This window comes from Equus caballus, chromosome 2, assembly GCF_041296265.1.
Source record: "Equus caballus isolate H_3958 breed thoroughbred chromosome 2, TB-T2T, whole genome shotgun sequence".
NCBI lineage: Eukaryota > Metazoa > Chordata > Mammalia > Perissodactyla > Equidae > Equus > Equus caballus.
Window position 1 is genome coordinate 41914460 of NC_091685.1, and position 25953 is coordinate 41940412.

The window sequence follows — 25953 nt, forward strand, 5'->3', positions numbered from 1 at the left end:
CCGAGAGTGTCCAGCCTGGAGACTCTAAGAGAAGTCTTACGGTGGGGCGAGGGGAGTGGTCCTACAGAGAAAGGCACTTCCCTACTGTTTGTAGAGCGTTCAGGACATGCCCAAGCAAGGTCAGGTTCGGGGAGGTGAGGAGGGGGGCGAGCTCTCGGCTGCAGGCCCGCGGGTGGCGGTGTGCAGGTAAGGAGGCCTGGGGGGCCCAGGGGTGAGAGCCAGACACTGAGCACACTCCTCACTAAGTCCCAAGCCTGGTCTTCCCGTGGACATCTCTGCACGACCTCGGGCAAGTTCCTGCAGTTCCAAGAGCCTCTCGTTTCCTCGCCTTCAAATGGGGAGAACAGTCACACCTGCCTCATGGGCCTGTGCGGGTCAGGATCCAGGGAGACAACGTGTACCAAGTGCCCGGACACAGTTAGTGCCTGATAAACGGCCGCAGCTTTGGGGGTGGTTATTACCTGCAGTCTCAGGGAGCAGCCCTCTCCCGGAAAGCTCTGAGCCTAGGGAACTGTGCGGAGGATGGCTCTGGTGGGCGTCTGCCCGACCAGCAGGGTACTTGCCCCCTGGAGGTACCCTGGCTGTGGCCAGGCAGGTTTGAAGCCTCAATGGGGGGCTCTATGTAAGCTCCAGGAGGGTGGGAACCAGGTCTGAGCCCAGCTCAGAAAGCCCTGGAAGTATCTGTGGATGTGGAATAAACTGCGACCGCCACTGGGGTGTCCTTCACCCAGAGGAAGCCAGCAGGTGACCTGCACTTTAAGCTGGTGGAAGGCCAGAGAGGCAGGGCAATTTCTCCCTTGCCACTGAGCACTCTTGTGAAAATCCCACCTCAGGTCCCTTCCAATCCAAACCAAAGGGTGTGTGAGTTTGGAAAGCAGCTGCTGGACAGGGGGCAGCCCCGCAGCTGGGGCCTGGCTCCAGAGCCCACCTGCGAAGGTTGGCGTCAGGCTATGGAAGCTGTCTGGCTTCTGCAGCTCTCTGCGCACCTGCTCGCTGTAAGCCTGGTACTGGCCCAAGACAGCGCTGCCCTTCTGCAGGCCCCGCAGGGCTTGGAAGGCCTGAAGCTTGTGCTGCAGCACAGCCTCCCAGCTGCTGACGTTGTGGGGCAGCTCCATGGCCACGAGGGTGAGGATCTCCGTCAGGTGGTTCTGGAGGACGTCGCGAATGACGCCGTACTTCTCGTAGAAGCTAGTGCGACCTGAGTGAGAAGAGAGGGAGGGAGAGGTTGTGAAGAATTGGCAACATGTCCCACTTCCCCGATGGACACCAAGACTCCCACCCTGCACCTCTGGTCCTGGCATCTCATTCCCCAGTCCAGAGAGCCTATAAAAACAGTTTACGCCACAGCAAACCTCAACAAGAGAAGGAAGGAGTGTGTCTTTGAGACACCTCCCTTCAATGAGAACCATTCCAAGAGAAAGTGTCAAACTCCTTGGGCCTCTCCAGGAATCTGTGTGGGGAAGGTCCCAGTCCCAGCAAAGGCCAGACTGCATTTACAGATATTCAGCTGGACTCTGGCCCTGCCCCTCCCTGGGCCTCGGCCAGCAGGTGTGATGCTGCAGGGACTGCAGCATCGTGGTGAGGGTCTGGCTCTGGGGTCTGACTGCCGCTTACTAGTGTGTGACCCTGGGTGTTACCTGACTTCTGAGTCTCTGTTTCTGCATCCTGCCCTTAAATGGAGCTAACAAGTGCACACATGGGCAACACAACGTGCAGGTGCCGAGGAGTCAGACAGGTCCTCGCCCTCAGGGAAGATGGGAGGGAGAAAACAGTCAGTCAATACAGAAACTATAGACAGAGACTGAGACAGCGGGTAATGGGAAGGCCCTTCTGAGATCTGAGGAGTCAGCCCTGCAAACACCCGGGGAGAGAGCACTGCGGATGGAGGGACCTTCAGTGCAGAAGCCCTGAGGCAGGAAAGAGCTGGGCTGCTAGGGTCTAGATGAAGGTGAGAGGAGGGAGGAGACGGGATGGCAGGACTCCTGGCACCAGGTGAGCAGGAGGGAGGAGACGGGAGGGCAGGACTCCTGGCACCAGGTGAGCAGGAGGGAGGAGACGGGAGGGCAGGACTCCTGGCACCAGGTGAGCAGGAGGGAGGAAACGGGAGGGCAGGACTCCTGGCACCAGGTGAGCAGGAGGGAGGAAACGGGAGGGCAGGACTCCTGGCACCAGGTGAGGACGCCGGACTTGTTTCTAAGTTCAGGGGAAGCCACTGGAGGGTCTGAAGCAGGAAAAGACAAGACTGGATGCACATTCAGAACAGATCCCCGGCCCGCCGTGGGGAGAACAGCTGAGGAAGCAAGGAGGCCAAAGAGGAGACTCTACAGTCGCACAAGGAGAGACGGTGGGGCCTGGACCAAGGGGCAGTAAAGGAGCCGGAGGGAATGGACGATTCATTCTGGAGTCAGAACTGACCATACCTGCTGACGGATGGGGGTAAGCAAGAACAAAAAGCACAACCAAAGATAACTCCTTGAATTGGGGCCTAAGCAAAGGACGGGCAGTGGTGGCATTTACCGAGATCGGGAGACTGCGACAGGAACCGTTGGATGGAGGGGGAACCAGGAGTTCCACTTTAGGTGTGTTTAATCTTAAGACATCCAGGTGGAGACGTCAGGCTGGCAGGTGGACAGCGTTATGTGATGGTAAAAGAGAATAACGTACAGAACACAGTCACAGAACGCGGCGATGACAGCACGATACCACTGCCGGCTGGCACGGGGCTGAGACGTTCCACGTGCCCTCCTATTCACATGCACAGGAACCTAGTCACATGCTGTGCGGGAACCAAGATTATCCCCGCTCACACTCCCAGGTCCTGCACGGCGGCCACCATGATTATCCGCCCTACACAGGAGGGGAGAGTCAGAGGCCGACAGCTAGTACCTGCAGGGTCAAGAGCTGGTTGACCACACACACACTCTACTCCCTCCTCCAGAGCTGAGTGTGAGCTCTGATCATCAGTGACTTGAATACACACAACTCAACAGTCTTAAAGCTTGGGTTCAAATGTACGACACCACACACGATGGGGTTCATATTCTGCTGACTTGCCAACACCCGGGCCAGTTCACAGCCTTACGTACACAGGAAGCCTGAGGTCAGGACAGGAGGAGCAATCACCCCTCCAAGGCTTTACGTGCATTATCTACAACACGGGATTGGTTCTCACTCAGCCAATTCCTCCCCGTCCTTCAGGTCTCAGTTTCCAGGAGATTTTACTGACCTCTCGGCCTCCCCTCCCGGGGGCCCCGTCTTCTGTAAGCCCACCTGACTAACTCAGTGCCCATTATCTCTCTCCCCTGCTACACCTGAAGCTCCATCAGAGTGGAAGCCACACTTGTCTGCTCGCTGCTGCATGCCCAGCACCTGATGCAGCGCCAGGCACGCCGCGGAACCCTGAACCGCAGAGAAGACACACACGCACGCACCGTCACGGATCAATCTCCAACACACACTGTCGAGAAAAACAAACATGGTGGCTTTGATGAAATAAAAATTAACTTTAGAAATAGTATATAAAATGGCCAGAATAAACAAAACTTCGATAAATGAAAAATACAACTGGGAATTAGCAAGTCAATGGATGGGTTTTATGGATTAGAAACAGTTGAAAAGAGTCAGTTATCAGAAGACAAATCTAAAGAGATTATCCTGCAAGTAGGATAAAGGGACAAAAAGACGGCCCCCCTCCCCCCCCTCCCCCCCCGCGACACACGCAGTAATGAGTCCTCTTCAAAATTAAACGACAGGTTGTTCAAGGAATCGACGGCCACAGAAACACTAAGGAAAAGCAGTGGAGTAACCGGCCCAAAACCTGGAGCAGCGAAGGAGAGGAGACAGGACAGAACTTGGGGAGGGACACAAGGAGACAGCACGGCTCTTCTTCAAGAACGGGTTGGTAGGTACACTGGTATTTGTTATATCATAGTTCTGTATATTTTACATGTATTTTGTAAGAATTCTTTTTTATCTAGTCAACATTTAATTCAAACAAACAGAAACAAGCGGCTCCTCGTTCAGCCATGCTTGGCCCAGCATAATCCTTTACAGCGGCCACTCTGGGTCCTCAGCCCCAGTCCTGAGCCACCTGCCCTGACTGGGCTGCAGTGCTCACTCCGGCCAGCTGGACGGCGAGCAGGACCCAGGCCGTGACTGGCGGAACCCCCTGCCCTGAATTCAGCCCAACATGCCACGCCTGATGGTGGCACTAGGGTTGTGGGGCAAGAATGAAGCTGGGGCCTGCTCGCAGGAAGATACCCTTGTCCTCAGTGGAACAAGTCTGACTCTTTTGTTCTCAACCAGAGCTCGAGGGTGCAGCTCCAGCCAGGGATGCTAAACCCTGAAAGCGCAGGACAGCCCAGCCCAACTGTGCAGCCAAAATGCCAAAAGTGCCCCCATTGAGAAAACAATGGCTTAGCTCCCCTAGCCCCACAGGGTTCTGGTCTTCAAAGTTCTTAAAATACTGTTGAGAAGACATCAAGAAAAAGATAACAATAACAATGTATGTATATCAGTCCATTTACTCCTCACAATAACGATATACAAGGAAGTCCTACTGTTACCCCATTTTAAAATATAAGGAAACTGAGGTTCAGAGAAGTTAGGTAACTTGCCAAAGGTCACACAGCTGGTAAAGGGGTAAAAATGAGTTTCTAACCCAAGCAGTTGGCCTCAGAGCCTACAATTCTTACCACCAAAACACTTCCCTTTTAACTTCTTACAACTCCCATTTAAACAACCCTAAAACTGAACACTAAACTCGGGTGTGTGCAGAGCTGAGTGGCATAAGCATCAGCGGCTTTCAGAAGTGGTGCATAATAATGGAAGAAGCAAGCTGAGCCAGGCTTTAGGAGGAGGAATCTAGGTCAAAGGTCAGGGACCCCAAGGCCTAGTGGGCCAGAAGTGGGAGGAGGATGGGCAGGGCTTGAGTCCCTCAGTAAGTTTAAACGCTATGGCACCTGTAGTCTGTAGTCAGGTGTGGCCTCGTAGGCGTGTGGGCCCAGAGTAACTAACTCTTCCAATTTTTTAGGAGAACATAAAAATTTGGATCATTAAGTATAATCTCACGATTTTTAAATGTATACAAATAATTCAGATTTCAGAAAATGTTGTGTGTCTCAAAGAAATATCCGTGTGGGCTGACTCTGCCCCTGGGCCACATCCTAGTCGGGATGAACAGCATAAGCCAGAGGGCAGAGGCCCCAACACACAGCTCAGATGACAATGGTAAACCTGGCCTGGCAGGAGCAGCCAGCGTGCGATTCCAAACAGCAGAAACGGACGGCAGATGCAGAGGGCCTTGGAAACTGAGGCGCTGTTAAAAGTTCCTGACCTCAACCAGTTAAACAGAGTTACCGTATGATCCAGCAATGCCACTCCTAGGCACATACCCAAGAGAAATGAAAACCTACGCCCACAGAAAAACTTGACATGAATGTGCATAGCAGCATTATTCACAATAATCAAAAAGTAGAAACAGCCCGAATGACCATCAACTGATGATAAATAAACATCCACACAAGAGAAGATTACTCAGCAGTAAAAGGAGACGAAGTATCAACACATGCTTTGACATGGATAAAGTTTGAAAACATTATGCTAAGTGAGACAAGCCAAACACACAAGGCCATATGTCGTACGATGCCCTTTACATAAAATGTTCAGAACAGGCAAATCCACAGACAGAAAGTAGATTAGCGGTTGCAGAGGTCTGTGGGGAATGCGGATGAGGATGGCAGCTAAGGGGTACAGGGCTTCTTCTGGGGATGATGAAAATGTCCTAAAATTGATCGTGGTGATGAATGCACAACTCGGTGAATATACTAAAGTCCATTGAATTGTATGCTTTGAATTGTGTGATATGTGAATTATGTCTCAAGAAAACGGTTTTTTAAAAAAGTGTTAGAGCAGGGAAGTGGAACCATGAAAGAGGCGCTGGGGGAAGATTAAGCTGTCTACAATCTGCAAGAGGAACTGACAGAGAGGGGACGGGTGGTAATGAGATCAACGAGGCAGCATTTGCTGCAATCAAAGGAAGTGACAGAGAAAGCACAGAGCTTACTCAGCGGATGAGTGAACAATGCGTGGTGACTGGCTGGATTCTTCAAAGGCAGTTCAGAGTCGGGATCTGGAGGGTGGTCTCAGGAGCCAGGCTGCGTGGGTTCAAGTACCCACTCTGCCACTTGTCAGCCCCCTGACCCCGGGTGAGTGGCTCTATCTCACATACGAAGGAGGAACAGTCACGGCCCCTCCCTGGTGGGGCTGCTGCGAGGATCAGTGAGTTAACACACACACGGGGCTTGGAACACTGCCTAGCTGAGGAAGCACTGATAAATATTGGCCAGTAGTTTTATTACTACAGGGGCTGCAAAAGCGGGGGCTACCAGTCAGGCAACTCAGAAAAGAGTCACCATCTGGAAACAAAGAAGTTAGAAAAAGCAGTTGGTAGTTCATGAAAAAAATGCAATGATGGCTTAAGTTCTAAATCAGCTGTCTGAAGTGGTGATGTGACATCCAGCGAAAATATCTAAAAGGAGCTGGAGGTATAAGATTAGGGCTTGGAAAGACAGTGACTGCTGGAGATGTACTGGATTTCATCAAGTTGAAAATGCCAACGATGGTGAAAACATCATTATTTTATAACCACTAAGAAAGAAACGGCTGCCAATTCAACTATGTCACCCTACCAATGGTAAACCCAACTTCGGAGACATTCAAATATGAAGAAAATGTCTGTCTTAGAACCAATGAATTACAGTAGGTTTAAGAGTATAAAGAGGCTAGTTAAAGCTTTGAGAACAGATGAATTTTTGATGGCGAGAACGCAGCGGAGTCCTTAAAAGCCCTGCTGTCTGCTTACTATTCATTAGTTCAGCAAATCCCTAAGTGGCCCTGCTCCTATTTTTATCCTCTCTCAATCTGTGGGGAGGATGCTTTTCACAGGTTTACTAGCCGCTGTGTAAAGAGAGCTTCCTTTATTCCTCAATTTCAGGCTTCAGGGGGTGCTCCCTGTCCAGCACAGCCCACGGACTGTGGACTTTGAGCCTTTCCTGGTGAGCTCTGTCTTCACAGAGTTAACATGCAGTGACCAGGCCTGGCACCTGGGGAAGAGGTCGTGTGCCTAACCATAAGGACAGGAAGCTGGGGGCCAGGCCTCCTGATGACACCCAAAAACTTGATTTTTTCTGGTTACCACCACTTATTGCGGACTGATTTTTCCCGAAAATGATCTATATTGACTCAGTATCCTCTCCTAGGTTGAAAGTTGAGGGCTAAAAACCCACTGACATATGAACAAGGATTAAAAAAAGCACGACTAGGTTGGACAACTGGAAGAAAGACCCCATAAATTTGGCCTCCAAACTGTTTGGGTGCAGAGCTCGTCCAAGATCACAAGATCAGAGCAGGAGAGATCTACCGCCTTGCCCCTCGGTCGTGCTGCCCCTCGGCTGTGACCCACGTGCCTGGAAAGAGCCGTAAAAACCTACCAGACTGGCTGGAAGAAGGGAGACAGCAGCACCCGACGCGGGCAGGCTGCAGGAACGCTGCTAGGCACAGATGCTGCTGTTGCTGGAAAGTTCCCGGAAAACAGTCTGATTAGACGTAACAACTATAAATGAGCTACAAAGTAGTTTTTACCCTTTGGCCTAGTAATTCCACTTCAGAAGTATACTTAAAGGAAAAATATTTTTTTAAACGCTCATAAATACTCTAGAATTAGACAGTGGTTGCACAACTCTGTGAATATATTAAAAACTACTGAATTATACACTTTAAAAGGGTAAATCTTATGGTATGTGAATTCTATCTTAATTTTTTTTTTTTTGAGGAAGATTAGCCCTGAGCTAACATCTGCCACCAATCCTCCTCTTTTTTCTGAGGAAGACTGGCCCTGAGCTAACATCCGTGCCCATCTTCCTCCACTTTATACGTGGGACGCCTACCACAGCATGGCTTGACAAGCGGTGCTTAGGTCCGCACCCAGGATGTGAACCTTGGGCTGCCGAAGTGGAACATGGGAACTTAACCCTTGCGCCACCAAGCTGGCCCCTCTTAATTTTTTTTAAAGCTTGCAAAGTGCTATTGAAAACAGCAAAAACTGGAAACAACCAAAATGCCTAATAATAGAATAATTCATATTCTGTGGCATAAACAGAATTGAACAGAAACATAGAGCTACTAAAAGGTATGTATCATGCAGATTGTCAATACATGGAAATTTAAATACGTATATAAGTGAGAGAGAGAGAGAGATAATATTAGGTGAAGAATGGACATAAAAGAGTATGTACAAACCAATTGCGGGGCTTTTATGACCCAACACAAGTCACATGTAGGTCACGTGGAGTCCAGGGGCTGAGGACACTGCCACTTCCTGTCCTTGCCAACTTGGAAGGAGAACAGCATTTCCATTTGCAAAGTATTTCTGTGGACACTATCTGATTTAATCTTAAAACAAGCCTGAAAGAGGCGGCAGGGGTCATCATCATTCTACAGAGACTGTGTTGAAGACCGCAGCCTTCAGAACTGGGACCAGAAACCCCCCTCTCTTGCCTCCACGTTGTGGGAGATCTGGATTTTCCCCACAAGAACACGAGATTTAAAAACAAAAAAACTGAAGCCTAGCTGTATCCCCACCAGTACCTCCTGGGATCACTAAAAATAAAAAGGGAGGAGGGCCAAGGAGAGAGCACTCGGCTGGCTGGCTGGCCGGCTGGCGCTCTCTCTGGTCAGGAGGCCTGGCAGCTGCCCTGAGCTCACCTTGCAGACAGCCCTGCCGACGTGGGAAGGGGAGCCGGCCCTGCTGAGTGAGCTCCTAGCCCTTCTGGCACACCAGGCTGGAAGGCAGGACAGCTGCTGTGTATCTGGAGGACCCTGGCTGCCTTGGTCCCTTGGTGAGAGGCACTGAACAGTCACTCCAACCCTCAGAGGTCAACATGCATCATGCTCCTTTCCCCAACGTTGGAACAGGGACCCTCCCAAGCAGAGACAGCTACACTGTCCTCAGGAAGTCTCCTTTCTTCCTCCTGCCAAAAAAAACACCTTCTACCCAGAGGGGAAACTAGGGCAGCAGAGAGACGGCCCCGAGCACATCCTGGCAAGAAGGCCACCGCTGAGGGCCTGGACAGACTGTGAAGCTGTCGGTGCGATGGTTAGAAGCTTGGGTTCTGAGGTGCCACAGACCTTGGATCACACTCCAGCACTCCCAAGAGAAGGGGCAGCCCAACCTGGACAGTGAGCCTTAGTCCATTAACCACACCGCCCCCCTTTCAGCAGAGCCTTTCCCAATGGCTATGATGAGGGCCAGCAGGGGTCATCTCCACACAGGGGGTAAGTGGCCCAGCCAAGGTCACTCCTCGTATGGCCCCCGGTGCCGCTTCAGGAGACCCCGGCCTGGGTACCCGGGTTCTGTGACTCTTAGGGCTCACTGCACAGGGACTCCCCAGAGAAGCACCCCAGGTGAGACTGAGAGGGAGCTGGGTACTGGGGCTGCAGGAGGTTGCCTCTTCCTTCCCTCCGCCCTTCTGTCTGTCTGTCTCTCTCTCTCCCCCTCTTGCCTATGCAGCAGCCTTGACTCTGCAGCAAACTCCGCTGGGCCAGAGGCTGCAGCAGAAAAGGAGAAAAAACCACTCACCCAGCCGTAGAGGGAGGGAGCCGGGGAAGCCGGCCTCCACCCACTGGGATGTGTGTGAGTGGGGGTGGGGGAGACAGACAAATGACCTTGCAGCTCAGAAGTCCCTTTTCCAGGGCCTGCAGCAGCTCAGAAGAAGGAAGCTCCATTTCGCAGGCCTGGCTTGCAGCCCCTTCCCTTTCCAGCACTCAGGGTGCAGTCCAGGTTGCCACCAGGAGCTGAGTCCCTCTGTGCCCACTACATAGGAGTTGGCAGGGGCAGGACCTGGAAGGGATGGGGGACGAGGTGGAGGGAGAATGCCAGCCACACTGTCTTTCTGCTTAAAGGTCAGACTGCTGGGCTCTGAATCCTTCCTCGGACACTTCCTGACCATGCTCGGTCCCACTGCAGCAGGGTGTTTACTAAGCTCACCAAACCACAGCAAGGCACTGTGACCCCAACTCCAGGAGAAGGCACAGCCGAGGCCCTGATGTGCTCAGCACAGGGCTTACTGGCCATAGTGGGGTGGCTGCAGGGTCCACAGTGCTATCCTTTTTCTCCAATCTGAACTAGAGTCTATAAGGGGCCCCTGAGGGATAGGCTCCAAATCAGGACTCGGAGAGGACAGTGAGGATCAGTGCTCGGGCCACCAGAGCTACACCAGGCCATCTCAAGATACAGAGAATGCTTGTCCTTCTGGGTCCCCAAGGCCCAGGAAAGAGAGAGAACCTACTCTTCTGCTAACAGACCCCGGTCCAGAGGCCCCGCTTGCTGTGGTGATGTGCACAGTAGCAGGAAGTCATCCCCTGTCAAACACTGTGTACACAACTGGCAGGTGAACAGCCCGACCAGGGAGATCCAACCCCAGGACAGCTGCAGTCCTGCTGGCCCCTCTGGCCACACTCACACTGGCTGCAAGCCCCTCAGGGCTGGCGGGTCCCTGGCGGCCTGCCCTGCTCTGTGTCTCCCTTTGCCTCTGGGCTGAAGGGAGAGCTGCTGACACTTTTCCTTCACCCTCTCACCTCCTGCCCACCTTCAAGAAGACCATGGGAGCTCAGATTTCACAATGCCTTCAGGCCTAATTCCACAGTTAGTGGCGTGGCCCCGTCTCCCTGTGCCCAGCTCACTCATTTGCCCCCAGCGGAGTGAGAAAGTACTGCGCTCTGGGGCTTCGCAGCTGTGAGACTCTCCCCTCAGGACCCACACCGCACATGCCACTGGGCCTGAGCTTTGGTCCCACACAGCAGCCCTGAAGGCAGAGCCCTGGTGCCCTCCCTTCTGGACCTGGGCCATCCATCAGTTGCTGTCCAAACCCAAGGGTCTCCCTGCCTCAGGCTTGCCTTGGCAAACAGACCTGCCCAGGCCTCTGCCCGCCTTTTGGTCTTGCCTTCTGTTTTCCTTTCTCCCAAATCCAAAAGCCCCTTTGCTAGGATAAGCAGGCCTGCAGTTGGCCTAGCCCTGGCTCCATAGGGATCCTGCAAACAAACCCACAAATAGCATCAGATAGCAAGAAGGAAATGGGGTGGGAGGGTTGCAAGAAATACGACGCAACAGTGCCCACTGGTAACATCACAGCTCTTCCCCAACCCAGGGGGGGGCACAGAATGGAGCTGCCCAAAATGGGGGAGGAGAGGAGCCCTGGGGTCCCGGCCCTGCCAGTGACTGGGCCAAGCCCAGGCAGCCGAGGTGCTGGCTCCTACCCTAGCCCGCAGCAGGGGTGGCAGTGGCACCCTCCCCTTCCGCCCCATGCTCGCTCAGCACCAGAGCTGAAGTTCATCTCTCTGTAGACGAAGGGCAAGGCCCAGCACTGCCGCCAGGACGTCAGGCACACACAGGCACAAGGAGGAAACCCAGGTCTGAGCCCTCGCTGCGGATGGGAGACGTGGAAGGCTCGGGAGCGTGCCCAAGGCCACAAAGGCTCCCTGCAGTGGGGAGAGGACCTCTTTTCTGCCAAGAGTTCCAGACTAGAGTCACCCACTCTTCCCAAGGACAGCAAGGCCCTCTGAGGTCTGGCTCATGAGGTCCTGCCTGATCACCCAGCCCACCATTCCTCCCCTCCCCTGCCTCCCACAGCAGCACCTGCCTGCATCATTCATTCTGGAGTTTGTCCCATTATCTCCCCCAATGAATCTGCAAGGCACCAGGGGACAGAGGCTGGGTGTCATGCCTCTCTATATCCCCACAGCCCTGGCACAGAGCTTCCAGCACTAAACACACATTCAAAGAGGAAAGGAGAGAAAGCTAAAGAGAGTAACCAAGCAAAAGAGAAAGAAAAAGAGGAAAAGGCAAAGGGAAACAGACAGACCTCCTGGCCCCCAACGGAGGCCAGAGGAGTGGGGGCCCTCCTCCACCCAGGCACACACTGTGGTGTCGGGACAGTGGCCTTGGCACTCCTGCCCTGGCTGCAGAGGGCAGTGACAGGAATGACCTGGAGGAAGTGGTGCAGAGCCTGGTGCTGCAGCCAGACAGCCTTCCCCCAGGACCCGGCCCCACCACTTCCTGCCATGTGACCTTGGGCATATCATCAAACCTTATCTGTAAGTGGAGGCTAATAATAGCAACCATCTCATACAGCTATTAGGACACAGTAAGAATCAGCTTTTATTATTTTGGGTAAGAACCGATGCTTTGAACATACACAGACAATGCTCAAAAAATTTGATGAAATCACAGAATACCAGAGTTCAAAGGGACCTTAGCTGTTCTCATCTACACAACCTGCTCATCTCACAGACGACGGAAGTGGCGTGCTGAGGTCACCCAGGTGTAGGCAGAGATGGGGCCTACCACTCAGGTGTCCTGACTCCCAGGCCAACACTGCTCATTCAGTTGGAATTTATTCAGCACTTCCAAGGTGTGTGCCAGGTGCCAGAGCACAAGTGGCCTGGAACCTACAGTCTGGTGGGAGAGACAGACTGGGCAGGGATAAGATGAAGAGAAGAGTGAGGAGGGGCAACAAAGGGCGGCATGGGGCGCTCTGATAGCGTCACGGGAGTGGACCTTGTCAGGACGGCCAGCAGAGGCTCCCGGAGAAAGTGACCACTGAGCTGAGAACTAATGAACGAGAGGGATCGGAAAGTGAGGAGGAGACGAGGAGAAGCATTCGAGGCAGAGGGTGCCGCCTGTGCAAGCAGGAAAGTCTGAGGAGCCCTCAGGCCACTCTGACGGTCTCCACCACACTGACTTGGTGAAACCCAGGTTAACCTCCGGCGTTCACTGCTTGCCAGTTGTTCCAGCGTCTGGGGCACATTTACGTACCTGGACCGCCTGTTTCCCCCAAGGGCAGCAGTGACTATTTCGGGTGTGCCTGCAGGCACCCTGGAGTTTAGCACGGTCCAGAGCTGCACACAGCAGGCCCTAGAGAAAGACACCTGCAAAAACTCCCCTCTGGGAAGCACTGGCCAAGGCGCAGAGGCCGGGCTGATCCTCCAGCCCTGCGGGGCCCAACACCTCACCAGACACGGCGCGGGGGGTGGGAGGGAGCTGAGGAGCCTCGGAGCGCAGGACCACTCACGCACCTTCTGCATCCACCGTCTCTTTCATGATGATCTCCACCCGCTCCACGTAGTGCCGGTTCCACAGGCCATCCAAGAACTTGCGGTTCTGGTCTCGGAAAGGCAGGATCTGAGCCACGGCCTGCCAGGAAAGGAGACTGGTTGTGCTGCAAGGCTCTTCTCAGGATGAAGAAGGAATCTTGACTCCCAGGAAGGGCCCCAAACCTCTCTACTCCCTGCTCAGAGAAGACGCTCTCTGGAACAACGGTCCCTGACTCCAGAGCTTCACAGCCCAGTGAGGACTCCAGGAACTTTTAAGTGACCTCCACAGGGTTACGGCTTTTTATTTTGCCAAGAAAGAAAATAGTTAAGATTATTTCTCTTCTATTACCATCGACTTTTAATAAGAGAAAGACATTTTAACACCAAAAATAGAGCAAGAAAAGCTTCAAATGGAATACATTCAGCATTTTCTTCTCATTTCCCATAAACAAGGGAAAAACCTTCCCAGGACAGGCACTGGTCTAAGGACCACTCTCTGGGAATACTACAACTCCACATGGGGCTGGATGGAAAGCAACGCCTCTGTCCCAAATGGTTAGGTGCTGCCCACCCACGTGGCCCTGGCTCACCAGCATGGTGGGGCCCAAGAATACAGGTGCACCTTCTTGCTGGGGTTTCTGGAAACAGATGTCCTGAGGGGCTTAGAGGGCACGTTCAGAGTGAAGTGGCCAGCTGACCTGCATCCCCCAGGAGGTCGGCCCCATCCTCTGTCACAGGGCCTGACTAAGAAGCATGGACTTAGGGTCCCTGTTCAGGTTTAAGACCTTCTTACCAGCCTTCTGGCTCAAAACAGAACTCAGGAAGAAAAAGATATTGAAACAAGGCAGGTAGGTATGGAATAAGAAGTTAACTGCATTCCCACAGCAGGCCCAAATGGAAGCCAGGCCCAGATACTAGAGTCTCGGGGCCACCTCTGCAGAGGCTGCAGGACCTAGACCCTGGCTGGAAACATAGAGGACGGGATGCACAAGAGAATAAGCGGCTGGACACAGGGACAAGGGGCAAGCAGTCTGGCCCTTGCTGCTCACCACTTTTCCTTTGCTCTCTCACCTCCTGCCCACCTTCAAGACCACCACGGGAGCTCAGATCTCACGGTGCCTTCAGGCCTAATTCCGTGGTTAGTGGTGTGGCCCTGTTGATGGGGTCTACATGTGCCCAGCTCACTCCAACCTGGCAGGCTCCTGGCTGAAGCTCACCTGCTTGCCCAGGTAATGGTCCACCCGGTACATCTCCTCTTCTTGGAAAAAGCTCCCAAGTTCTGTGGCCAGCTGCTGGGCTGAGAGGAGGTCATGGCCAAAGGGTTTCTCAAGGACAACCCGCAGCCAGGCGCCTGGGCCTGGACGGCAGCTGCTGTTGATGTTACGGGCAATGTCTGCATAGGCGAAGGGCGGCACCGAGAAATAGAAGATCCTGCCAGCCTCCCAGAGGCCTTCGCGTTGGACCCGTGCCTCAATGTCCTTGTTCAGAGCCAGATAGTCTTCACTCGTCTTTAGGTGGCGGTACTGGCTCAGCTGCTGGAACTGATCCTTGAGCTCAGCACAGCGAGGGGGTGCTACATCCTTGGGGCAGGAGAGGGACTCCAGGACCTTGGCCATGAACTCTTGGCCCTTCTCGGTGGTCGTCAGAGCACTCCCATGGAAGCTAAAACTGTGGCCCTTCCCTGCCTCATCCAGGTAGAGCTGGAATAGGCCCTGCCATAAGTATTTTTTGGCCAGGTCCCCAGTTGCTCCCAGCAGGATTATGGAGACATGTCCCTGGTGCTCCTGGGCCTGCAGGCAGCCCAGAAGGGCCATGAAAACTGCCACTGTGAGCATCTTCCAAAAGCCTGGGTGCCTGGGAAAGACAGACAAGGAAGAAGGAAAGATCAGACACGGCTCAGGTGGCTGTGATGTGGGGGGTAAACTCATTTCTAGGCCAACAAACATTTCCTGCCTGGCAAGAAACAGCCAAGTGTTCCTCAGAAAAACATTCTAGGACCACAGCTTCCCCCTCCTCCCTCAACAGCTTGGCTCCTGTGCCAGGAAGCCAGTGGGTAGGAAGCCTGCCCTGTGAACAGGGCCCATGCCCAGGAATGGGGTAGGCCACTTGCTAGAGACGGACCATTTTGCTGCAGGAGCATGGGAAAGTGACACAAGCCACCAGGGAGGCCCATGGGACTGCCATGGGATTGGAGCTGTCCACTTTACGAGCAAGGCCAGTCTCATCCATGGGCACAGGTTGCCTCGACCACTGGGGCAGCTCAGAAATGGTAGCAGGACCTTAAACGATGGCTGGAACTGTGACCACCTCCTCTCACTTCTCTTTTTGCTTTTCTTATGTTTACTGGGCTCCAATCACAAAATGACCACTAATAACTGCCACAGCACAATGAGTAAAAACGCAGACTCTGGAACCAACTGACTGAGTCTGAATCCCAGCTCAACCCCTTACTAGCTGTTTGACTTCGGACAGTTATTTAACCTCTCTGTACCCCCGTTTCCTCATCTCAAACACAGGTAATAGTGGTACCTACATCATAGAGCTGTTATAGGGATAAAATGAGTTAATATTTATAACATGCTTAGGACAGCGCCTAACACCTATTAAACACTATATAAGTGGTGGCTCTTATTACAGGATATTAATAATAGCAATGACTACTGAATGCTAGCATGTGCCAAACACAGAACTAAGTACTTCTGTGCATTAGATCTCACTGAATCTAGACAAGAACCCTGAAAAGAACCAGTGGAGTGGGTACTATTAGGGTCCCCCTTGTGCAGACAGAAAAGCTGAGACTCAGGCAGGTAAAGGTCCCATGGCGAGAAGGTGGGGGAGCCGGACAGGTACCAGGCTCCCTGCCTCCTGGGCTGACACGTGGCCATTGCATGCTGGGCCTCCCTGAGGGAAGCTGAACACCTTGGCTGGTTTTCAGCCTAATCTGAAGCAGCTGACAGTTCGAAAGGCGAGAGGCCTCGGACCTGTCACAAACGCACAGAGGATTTGCTTTCTCTGGACTTCTGCTCTGATCAAGGCTGTAGGGCTTGATGTGCCAATTCCTACCCCACGGCTCTCCCATTCTCCAATGTCCCAGCAAGGCCAGTGCTTGGAGGGAAAGGTAGAGGAAGTGAGGAGGAAAGGAATCATGCCAGCGACGGGGCTCTCAGAAGTTGATGGGGGAAGTGGGGCCCAGCCTAGGGCACGGGAGGGAGTCATGAAGAAGGAACTAAGATTACTGATTTGGCACCTATTATATGGCAGGCATTCCACCACATAAAGAATTAACAAAATCCTCAACAATGAGGCTGCTATACAGATAGGGAAATTGAGATTTAAGAGATAACAGGAATCTACAAAAGGCTCTGCAGACCTGGCCAGGTTTCCTTCCTGCATCCCTATATCATCCCCTACATCGAGGGACCAGAGCTACCCCCCAACTCTGACATCAGACCCCCTCCTTCCACTTTCCCTTTGCCTCTTCCTCATCTCTCTTGTGGTCCATCCCCAAGATGGCCCCAGTTACTGGCCAAACCAAGAAGAGGATCCAACAACAGTGTTTGCACCAGAAGCCACAGGACACCAGACATTTCCATTATTGGAGCTTTAACTGGAGGATCAAGGGACCACTTGAGTGGCCTCCAAGCCTTCTTCCACTTTCCCTTTATCGGCTCTCCCCCCTAAATCCACAAATGGACCACAGGACCATTCTACTTTCTTTTCCTGCTTTCCAATCCCTGTCCTTGGCCGAGCATTTCTTTCACAAGTGGCAACTGCCCCTGTCTGGAGGGAAGGAAAAGCTGCAAGGTCAGTGCGGGAGAGAGGCAGCAAGAAATGTGAAGCCCAGAGAACAGCCTGGAGAAGGAGGAGCCGCCAGCTGGCAAGCTGCATTTCAGAGCTCCTGACGGGATACTGTGGCCAGGGCTCCGGACGTGCCTGGTACAAGGGGAGGAGCTCAGGAACCTCAGAGCGCCTGGCGCAGAAGAGGGAGCCCCAAGGGCCCGCACCTCTACCCCCAGCCAGAAGACTGCAGGAAGCCATGATGGATGGCTGCCTGGCCTGAACTCCGATGCCGGCCCTCTATTTAACCCCGTGCTGACTCGGAAGTCTGCTGCAGTCTTCCCTGACCAGTGCTGTTCCAGGTGCCCAGTGCTCAGGTTAGCTGCTCTTACCTATTGCTTACATCCCCTATTGCTTACATCCCCAGAATTCCTTTAAACAAGTACAAATCCGCAACATCAGTTGTTGTAACGTGGTTGCTTACTCTGTGGTGCTACATAACCAGGCAACAACTCTTTCCTAAACTGTGTGGGTGGTGTGTGTGCACATTTCGTCTTTCTATTACCATGTGTTTTTTGTGTTGTTTTTTTTTTTTGAGGAAGATTAGCCCTAAGTTAACATCTGCCACCAATCCTCCTCTTTTTTCTGAGGAAGACTGGCCCTGAGCTAACATCCTTGCCCATCCTCCTCTACTTTATACGTGGGACGCCTGCCACAGCATGGCTTGCCAAGCAGTGCCATGTCCGCACCCGGGATCTGAACCAGCGAACCCTGGGCCACCGAAGCAGAACGTGTGAATTTAACCGCTTCACCACCACCGGGCCGGCCCCTTTAATACCATGCTTTTTAACCTTAACGGTGTTTCTCAAACTTTAACGTGCATACAAATCTCTTGGGGATCTTTTTAAAATGCAGATTCTAATGCAGAGGGCCCAGGAGGTAGGGGCCTGAGGTGCTGACAGCTCATTCAAAGCCACAGTTTGAGGAGCAGACTCTGGGTTACTGAGCAGTGGCTCCCACCAGAGGGGGGCATCAAGATCAACTGGAGGGTTTTTCAAAATACACACACCTGGCCTCCTACCCGCTTCTCCAGGCACTGAACTTCTGACTCGGTAGGTCAAAACATGGGTATTTCCCACCAGCCTCGAATGCTCTAGACCTGCCCATCCCCCTGCAACAGCAGACTAACTACTGAGAGCCTAATAAAAACACCCAGCGTTTACCGAGTCGTCAGCGTGTCCAGAGGATTCACAGGCACTGTCTGAATCTTTCCTCAAAACAGTTTTGTGAAGGGGGCTCAGCAACGATGCCCAATCTACAGATGAGGAAACTGGTAGGTGAAGCCGACTGTCGAGTCACAAAGCTCGAGCCCCCCGTCACTGTAGCTTCCTTAGAGGAACGTGGCATTTGGGTCAGAGGACCCGGGCTGAGGGCCACCTCCCAGCTGTATGACCTAATTAAGTCCACCTAGTCAGCTTGGGAGCACGTTTCCTCATCTATAAACGGGGCTAATACCACCAAACTAAATGGGGCGGGGGGGGGGGTCGAGATTAGCTGAGGGGATACATGTGACAAAAACCCTATCCGAATGTTGGCTAATTAAGTTAACCCACCGTAAAGTGGCTCCTGGCCCCCAGGGGTGGCATGACGCCATCGCGGCAGGAGGAACTACAGTTCCCGGATCTCCGGGGCTCGAGCCGGCCCTGCAGGCAGCACCCCTGGCAGCACCCCATAGTTACCTAACGCTCACGCCCCGCCCTGGAGCACGGAGACTGCATGGTTATCCTCCCCACGGCCCCAACAGGGAACCAACCAGGCCCGGAGAGGCCCAGTGGCGTCCAAGGCAAGAGCAGGGCCCAGCCGGCCCCTGGAGCAGAGATGAGGTCACAGGTTAGCCAGCCGGCTCCAGCCTTCCGCGCCCCCACTCCCGCGGTCTACACCGCTCTCCTGCTGCGAGGCCCTGCTTCGGAGGCTTTTCTGAAGCGCTTCACCCGCCTCCCTTCTGCTCTGAGAAGAATGGGCTTGTGAAATAACTCTTCCAAAATTACATCCTCGAAGCTAGCCCAAAGCATGGAAGTGGCATTCCAAGGGCTGATGCTGCTATAAATCGCTTCTATTTTTAATAAATAACTAAGAAAACCCTTCGTGAAAAGTTTGAGAAGCTCCGGGACGGAAGGACAGCGTGTGAGACTGTGAACTGCAGCGCGTGGTCAGTCTTCTCCAGGCACGGCCTCCAACACTCGCTCACCCTCGCTGGGCCTCAGCTCCCTCACCCGGGAAGGCGTCTAAGGCCTAGTGTCCAGAGAAAGGAGACAGACAACCTCTCTGGCTCAGGGAGACGCCCGCGGCCTTTCTGTAAGGGCAGTGAAGTGCGCAAAGCCTGCGGCCAACGCGGCAGGGCAGGGGTAGAAGACGAAAACATGAAGCAAGGGGCGTGACCGGGCGCCCTCCAGAACTTAGGGTAAAACTTTCTGATGCTCTAACTTCAGTGTGTGGAGGACAGGATCTCATTTACAACAATTCTTAATCCAGATACTTGCTGGAAATACACAAGACTACAAAACAAGGCGCTGGGGGGCATCCTCCAGGGAGCCACAAAGACGATCAGCCGACAGGCTCAGCGCAGGGTCAGGGCTGGCTGGGCACGTGTCCACATCCAGGGCCCCTTTCACTGCCCCCAACTCCAGGCTGAGAGACCTCCTGGGAGGCTCACCTGTTAAAGTGCGGCTCTGCTAACATCCTCCAAGCTGTGAACACTGACCTGGCCAGCCAGAGGGCCTGGGTCAGAATCAGGGTTCCAGTCTCTGTTTCTGCCCAAGGGGAAGAGAAAGATGTGGGGAGCACCCATGCAGCCGTGCCTGGCGTCCTAGCTGAGCTAGCTCGTGCTGGCACGCCGGCGGCACAGTGGCTTCCGGTGAGCCTGGAGGAGCAGCTCTGGTCCTCGACTCCCAGCAGACGAGGGTGGGAGAAAGGAGCAGGCAGGTGAACGTCAGAGGCTGGGGCTCTTTCCCAACACAGCACCGGCACCTTTGACCTCTGCCTTCTATTTGCAAGGCAGGAAGGAAGAAGGGAAATTTTCTTCAAATGACAGCCCATAAGCTTGGAATTTTTTACTTTATTTTATTTTTTTTGGTGAGGAAGATTGTCCCTGAGCTAACACCCGTTGCCAATCTTCCTCTTTCCTCTTGAGGAAGACTGTCCCTGAGCTAACATGTGTGTCAATCTTCCTCCATTTTGTATGTGGGACTCTACCGCAGCATGGCTGGATGAGCAGTGCATAGGTCTGCGCCCAGGATCCGAACTCATGAACCCTGGGCTGAGAAAGCAGAGTGTGTGAACCCAACCACTACGCCACTGGGCTGGCCCTTAGCTTGGAATTTTTAAAAGAATATGTGGGAGTAAAACAAGAGTTCAAACTAAGATCATCTCTAGCTAAAGTACAAGGGGATGTGCCCAGTCCCTTCTACAATCACAAACTCAAGTATCTCTCCTGCACTCTTTCCTTCTTGTTCTGGTCCATGTGTGCCAAACACACCCACGCAGAAGCAAGTCAAACCCTTCTTCAGAGAACTGTGATCTGCATTCGTTCCCCTCAGGGCTAGACTGGACACAAAAGCCGCGAGATCACAGGCTCTAGCGCCCTTTTTCCTCCCTAATCTTGGAGAATCCTTATTCCCATCACCTCTTTAGATACCCGTCTTGGGTCCCTATGCCCCAAATGGAGTGCTGGAGCCACCTCATACCTGCGCACAAGATTGGACCGCTAAATTTCCCAGAATTTTTCAAGACAGTTGTTAAACAGTGCCGTTATTAAAAGCCAAATGATACAAATTTATAACCAAATAAGTTATATTAAAAACAAAGGTAATAAACCCTCAAAACTCATCAATGCCTAATGATTTGACTACATTTTGCTGTTACGTATGCTCTTGACTTTATTTACATCTATTGTATCCGTAAGGTGAGGATACTCTACAATGGTGTCTTTGAACTGGCCAGCATGGGAATACTTATCTCAGATATTGGCAAATGCTCCCCACCCCCTGCAAAGTTAGTTGTTAAATATTCACCAGCACACAACTGCCTACACACTAAGTCTTTATTTCCAGTCTGGACTTTCTCCCCCTAAACTCCAGATTCATAGAATCAACTGTTATTCGGACATCATTAGCTGGATGTATAGAGGACCTACTGTGTTCAAAATTGAACTGACTTATCTCCCAACCTGCTCCAAATGCAGATTTTCCCCATCCTCAGTAAATGGGAACTCTATCCTTCCAGGTGCTCAGGCCAGAAACCTTGGAGTCATTCGGTCTGTCAACAAATCCTATAGTTTCTGTCTTCATAATTTACCTAGACTACGACTGCTTCTCACCACCCACCACCACTCCACTCGGTCCTGGCCACCATCACCCCTGTCGGAGTTACTGTAGGAACCACCTAACTGGCTCCCGTTTCTGTCTCTGCCTGAATACAGCAGTCACAGGGATCTTTTCACAGCATCAGTCAGGTCAAGTCGTTCCTCTGTTCAGTGGTCTGCAGGGTCTACACATTCTGGCCTGTTACCTCTTTGATTTCTTCTCCTGCTACTCTGCCCCTGTCTAGGTTCCAGCCACCCATCCTCCTGCCTCAGGGCCTTTGTACTTGCTGTTCTCTCTGACTGACCTACTTTACCCCACAGATGTCCACATGGTTCACTGCCTCACTACCTTCAATTCTTTGCCGAAATGTCACCTTGTCAGTGAGGCTTTCTCAGCCCACTCTGTGTGAAACTGTGAACCTGCCACCCCCATTTCATCCCCTGCCTTACTTCTCTCCATAGCACACATCACTTTCTAATATACTGTATGTGACAAGTATATTTACTTTGTTTATAGTCTGTCGCCTCTCCCCTCTAGAATCTAAGTGCCAATAAGGACAGGGGTTTTTGTGTTTTGTTCACTGCATATCTCCAGTATCCAAAATAGGGCCTGGTACACAGAAGGCGCACTATAAATATGTGCTGAATGAACAAGTACATCCCATTTGCACAAGACCACTGTCACTCGTATATGAGCTACCCGGATTTGAATGACAGCACAAAGGAATAGATCTCTAATGGTGACTTCAGCACTGTGACACAGCACGCAGTGGCAGCGGCTTACTACTTGCAACAACACCATTAATAAGAAGAAGTGTTTATAAAGTATTTAACTACATGCCAAATGTGAGGCTAAGAGCTTGACACGTACCGTGCCATTTAATTCTCGCCACAACCTGTGAGGCAGGTGCTATTAGCAGCCCCATCTTAGAACGAGTAGGGAGGACACTAAGGTGCAGAGAGGCAAAGTAACTCACTGAGAGGCAGGCGGCTTAGAGGAGACGGGATCTGAATACAGGCAGACTGGCTCCAACGCTCACCTCCCACCTTCCTGCAAAATGAGTGACGACAACCCCATAGGGCAAACTCTAAAACACCGTATTAAGTGCGGACACTGACTGCTCCTCCAAAGGCGTGGACCCACAGTGGTTTAAACAGATGGGCTATTTCTCTCACGTAAGCTGGCCAAGCTGCCAGGCAGCTCTGCCCCCTGAGGTCGAGCTGCCCTGAACACTCACTGCAGTGAATGACCCCGGCCTCACGTGTCCACTTCGCCTAACAGTGATTCACTCTCCTTCCTTCTGACGTCATGAAGACCTGCGTTTAAGCCTGAGTTGCTTTGCTAAAACTGGAGGGCCCGGGGGGTGGGGGGAGGAGAGCGTGGCTAGTTTCTTGGAGAACTGTTTAAGTTGAGAACTTGAGTTCAAATCTTTGCTCTCCCATTTAGTAGCTGTGTGATCTCACACAAGCTATTTAACCTCTCTGTACCTCAACCACAGAGCGGAAAAACAAGTTGATAAGAAGCACAAAATGAGATAATCCATCTAGAGCACTTGGCACGATGCTTTGGCATACAGTAAGCACCCAAGAAGCGTGAGCTTCTATCATTAAACCAATGGCATCATGAATAAAGGGACTTTTCTTGTTAGCTTCTTGGAACTGCTGCAAAATCAGTCAACCATCCCACAACAGAAAACATGCCAAGGAGTAGCTCCATCGACAGCTTCAAGACCTTCCAGTTATAGAGGAAAAACCAGAGGGACATAACGCTGAGTTGGTTAGAGTCCCCAGCCCAGCCCTAGAGGGGTTTATCATGTGGCCCAAAGAATACGGGGTAAAGAGGAGACCCCCAACTCTGTAGGCCTAGGCCTTCCACTCAACTGCTCAGGGCCTTTTTCCAGCTGTAAAATGGGGGTCATCCACCTCATGTTAATGTCTGGCAAAAAAAACACAGATTATGGCTGTGAAAATACTCTGGGAGGCTATGGAGGTGAGAACTCTCCTGGACAAACTGTCACCTGGCTCCCAACTCAGGGCAGCAAAAAGCAAAACCAGACTCCCTGCTCTGCCCCTGGGTTAGGGTCTGGCCCGGCCCAACCCATGGTGAAGCCCGGGACACTCAGCCACATTTTGCCTCATTCAAATTCCATCAATAAAGTGAGAAGCGACAAGACCACAGAGGACCAAAGGTGCCCCTTGGTTTCCCTTTTAAAAGGCCACCTGACTGGAAGAGTCACTCAGCAGAACTCCAGTCTTTGGATAAAAATAACGTTAATGTTTGCCCAGAGCGGTTACTGGTTGAGCAATCGTGGACCTCAAAGAAAGTTACACAAAGCACTGAAAAATGAGCTCTGTTCAGGCCAAACACCGAGCATTTTTATCTCAGGCTCTCCTAAAACTTTCCAAAAGATTAGCCTCATGAGATCAAAAGTTCCATCAGCCATCCATGGCTGCAGAGAACGTAGAACATAATTTAAAACACGCCCACTTTCATCAGTTTTGCCTCATTTGCTGGGTCTCAGGAGCCACGGCCTGGCGTGGGGATGGGGGGTCGACAAGGAGCTTAGGCTTATGATTTTTCCACAAGTTCTCATTTCCGGCTAAACATTCAAGTTTGAGCGAGCTGCTTTGCAGGGATGCAGACAGCTCACTTCTGGAACACCATTCCCTGGATGCGTGCATCGGAAACGCTGATTGGAACCCGAAGGCAAATGCCAAAGATGAAGCAGATCTCAGAAAAAAAGCCCTGAAATCCCCCTCTCATTGAACTGAACTCCCGAATTCAGACCCTGATCTGGACCAGCCTCCAAGGGCCGGGCTGCCTCCTGCCGCCCGCATCCGCAGGGAGAAAGTGGAAGACTTGGGAATCGGGGCGGGCTCTGCCCGGCCGGGGCCGGAGCTCGGCGGGAGCTGGGTGGTGGCCGAGGTGACACCTTCCAGCAAATGCCCGAGGCTTTTGCAGCCGCGCGTGGCCAGCCTCCGGGCCGGCCGCCCGACCCACCGAGCTGGGCCGGCCCAGCGCGGGCGCGCGGCCGCTGTTGGGCTGGAAACGACGCCCGAGGCCAGAGGAGCCGTGGAGAGAGGGGGAGGCAGCTTACTTCATCTCGCCCGTCAGAGCCGGCCGCTTCTCCGGGAAACGCTGCGGGCGGCGCGGCGCTGCGGGCCGGGCGCGGGCCAAGCGCGGGCCCCGCGCATCCTCTTCCGCGGGCGCGGCCTGCCCGACAGGTGCGCGTCACGCGGCCCCGCGCTGGACGCGCGCTCGGGTTTCGCCCGCCGAGCCGGGGGCGCGAGCGGGGAGGGCGCGAGGCCAAGGCCAGTCCGGCTGCCCCTTCCCTGCCCAGCCCGAGCCGCAGGAGCGTCCGGAGCTCCGCGGCTCCACCGGCCCAGGCCTCAGAACACCGGCGCCGTGGCGCGCGCGCACTGGAGCCCCTGGCGAGGGGTGCGCGCGCAGGGGGCGAGGGGTGCGCGCGCAGGGGGCGAGGGGCGCGCGGCGGAGACGGAGGCCGAGGTGCAGGCGAGACCACGCCCCCTAGCTCGGGGTCGCCGGGGTAGTAGGCGGGGCCTAGCGAATGATTCCTTGGTTCGCGTGGGTCGGCGGGACTTCCGAGTGAAGTGGGCGGGCACTTGGCCCTCCTCCCTCGCAGCCGCAGCCCTTCTCTCCGGCCCTGCGTTTTGCTGTACATAGTAGGGGCTGTCTTCTGCGACGCACGAGAGCCCCAGAAGTGGCCCAGGAAAGTAGTTGTGTCGTGGAGGAAACCTGGAGCCGGGTTGCTGGCTCCTCCCCAGGACCTGGCATCAGCTGTGGGACCTGGAACGGGTTACCTGACCTCCCCAGGCCTCGCTTTTCTCCATCTATAGAACCAGCGGCTTACTTCATCGCATTTTCAGCGTTCACAAGTAGTGATCGAAGTGTCCCGGGAGCACACTATTGCCACGCCTCCACCAGACAGCTTCAAATCTCTGCTTACACCCTGTGACCTTGAAGACGCTAACCTGAGACTGTCTCTTCATCTGTACAATGGGTGCGATGGGAGTACCCGCCTCAGGGGTTATCTTGGCCTCTGATAAGTGCTCGGGAAACGGTAGCTTGCACCTGTGCGGCTTTAATAGAAATATAGTACATGGGAATAAGGCCTTCTCTGTATGGCGCGGTGAGGTGTATAAATGAGATAAAATGGTCAGCTGCCTCTCACGGCACTCAGTGGATGGCAGCCCAATCCTCTTCCCCGCTCCTGCCTTTATCATTCAGTGTGTGACCCTCATCTTGCAGCAACCTTGTGCCCACTTTTCTCCCAGCCCTACGGTGCTGTCAGTGCCCCCAGTGGGGCCTCAGCCATTAGGGAGGCAGCTGTTCCTTACTGCCGTGGCCCTTTCTCTCAGAAGCCCTGAGTGACTGTGGGTTTGATAAGACAGGGCCACTGCTGCACTGACCAGCCAGACCACCCAGGGCCACCTCCTGGACCTCCCTACTCCTAGGGCATCTTAGATGTGTCCCTTCTCCAGACCCACCTTCCTCCCACCCCGGAGACAGGAGAATGAATGCATGGTCACCTCTGCTGACGCTGGGCCACCAAAGAGAGGGGAGTCTCACCAGAGAGAGAAAATTTATAGCAGCTTTCTATTTCATGAAGCTTACAATCGAGCTAGGGGCGTTGGCAACCAGCAGA

At 53.2% G+C, this 25953-nt stretch overlaps 1 protein-coding gene and 1 long non-coding RNA gene across 2 annotated transcripts in view; one reads left to right on the forward strand and one right to left on the reverse strand.

The window, feature by feature from the left end:
• H6PD (hexose-6-phosphate dehydrogenase/glucose 1-dehydrogenase) overlaps positions 1-25023 on the reverse strand; it is a 32567-nt gene extending 7544 nt beyond the window's left edge. The window contains exons 1-4 of the mRNA XM_023635847.2: positions 24385-25023; positions 14367-15003; positions 13132-13249; positions 929-1198 (exon numbers count right to left, since the gene is read on the reverse strand). Coding sequence (XP_023491615.2) covers positions 929-1198; positions 13132-13249; positions 14367-15003; positions 24385-24389 — 1030 coding nt within the window. The 5' untranslated portion in view covers positions 24390-25023. The remainder of the gene's footprint in view (positions 1-928; positions 1199-13131; positions 13250-14366; positions 15004-24384) is intronic.
• LOC138923227 (uncharacterized) lies at positions 17118-20811 on the forward strand. The gene is made up of 3 exons (XR_011436559.1): positions 17118-17303; positions 17842-18259; positions 18731-20811. It is a non-coding gene; the product is annotated as an uncharacterized lncRNA (long non-coding RNA).
• Positions 25024-25953: the final 930 nt, after the last annotated feature.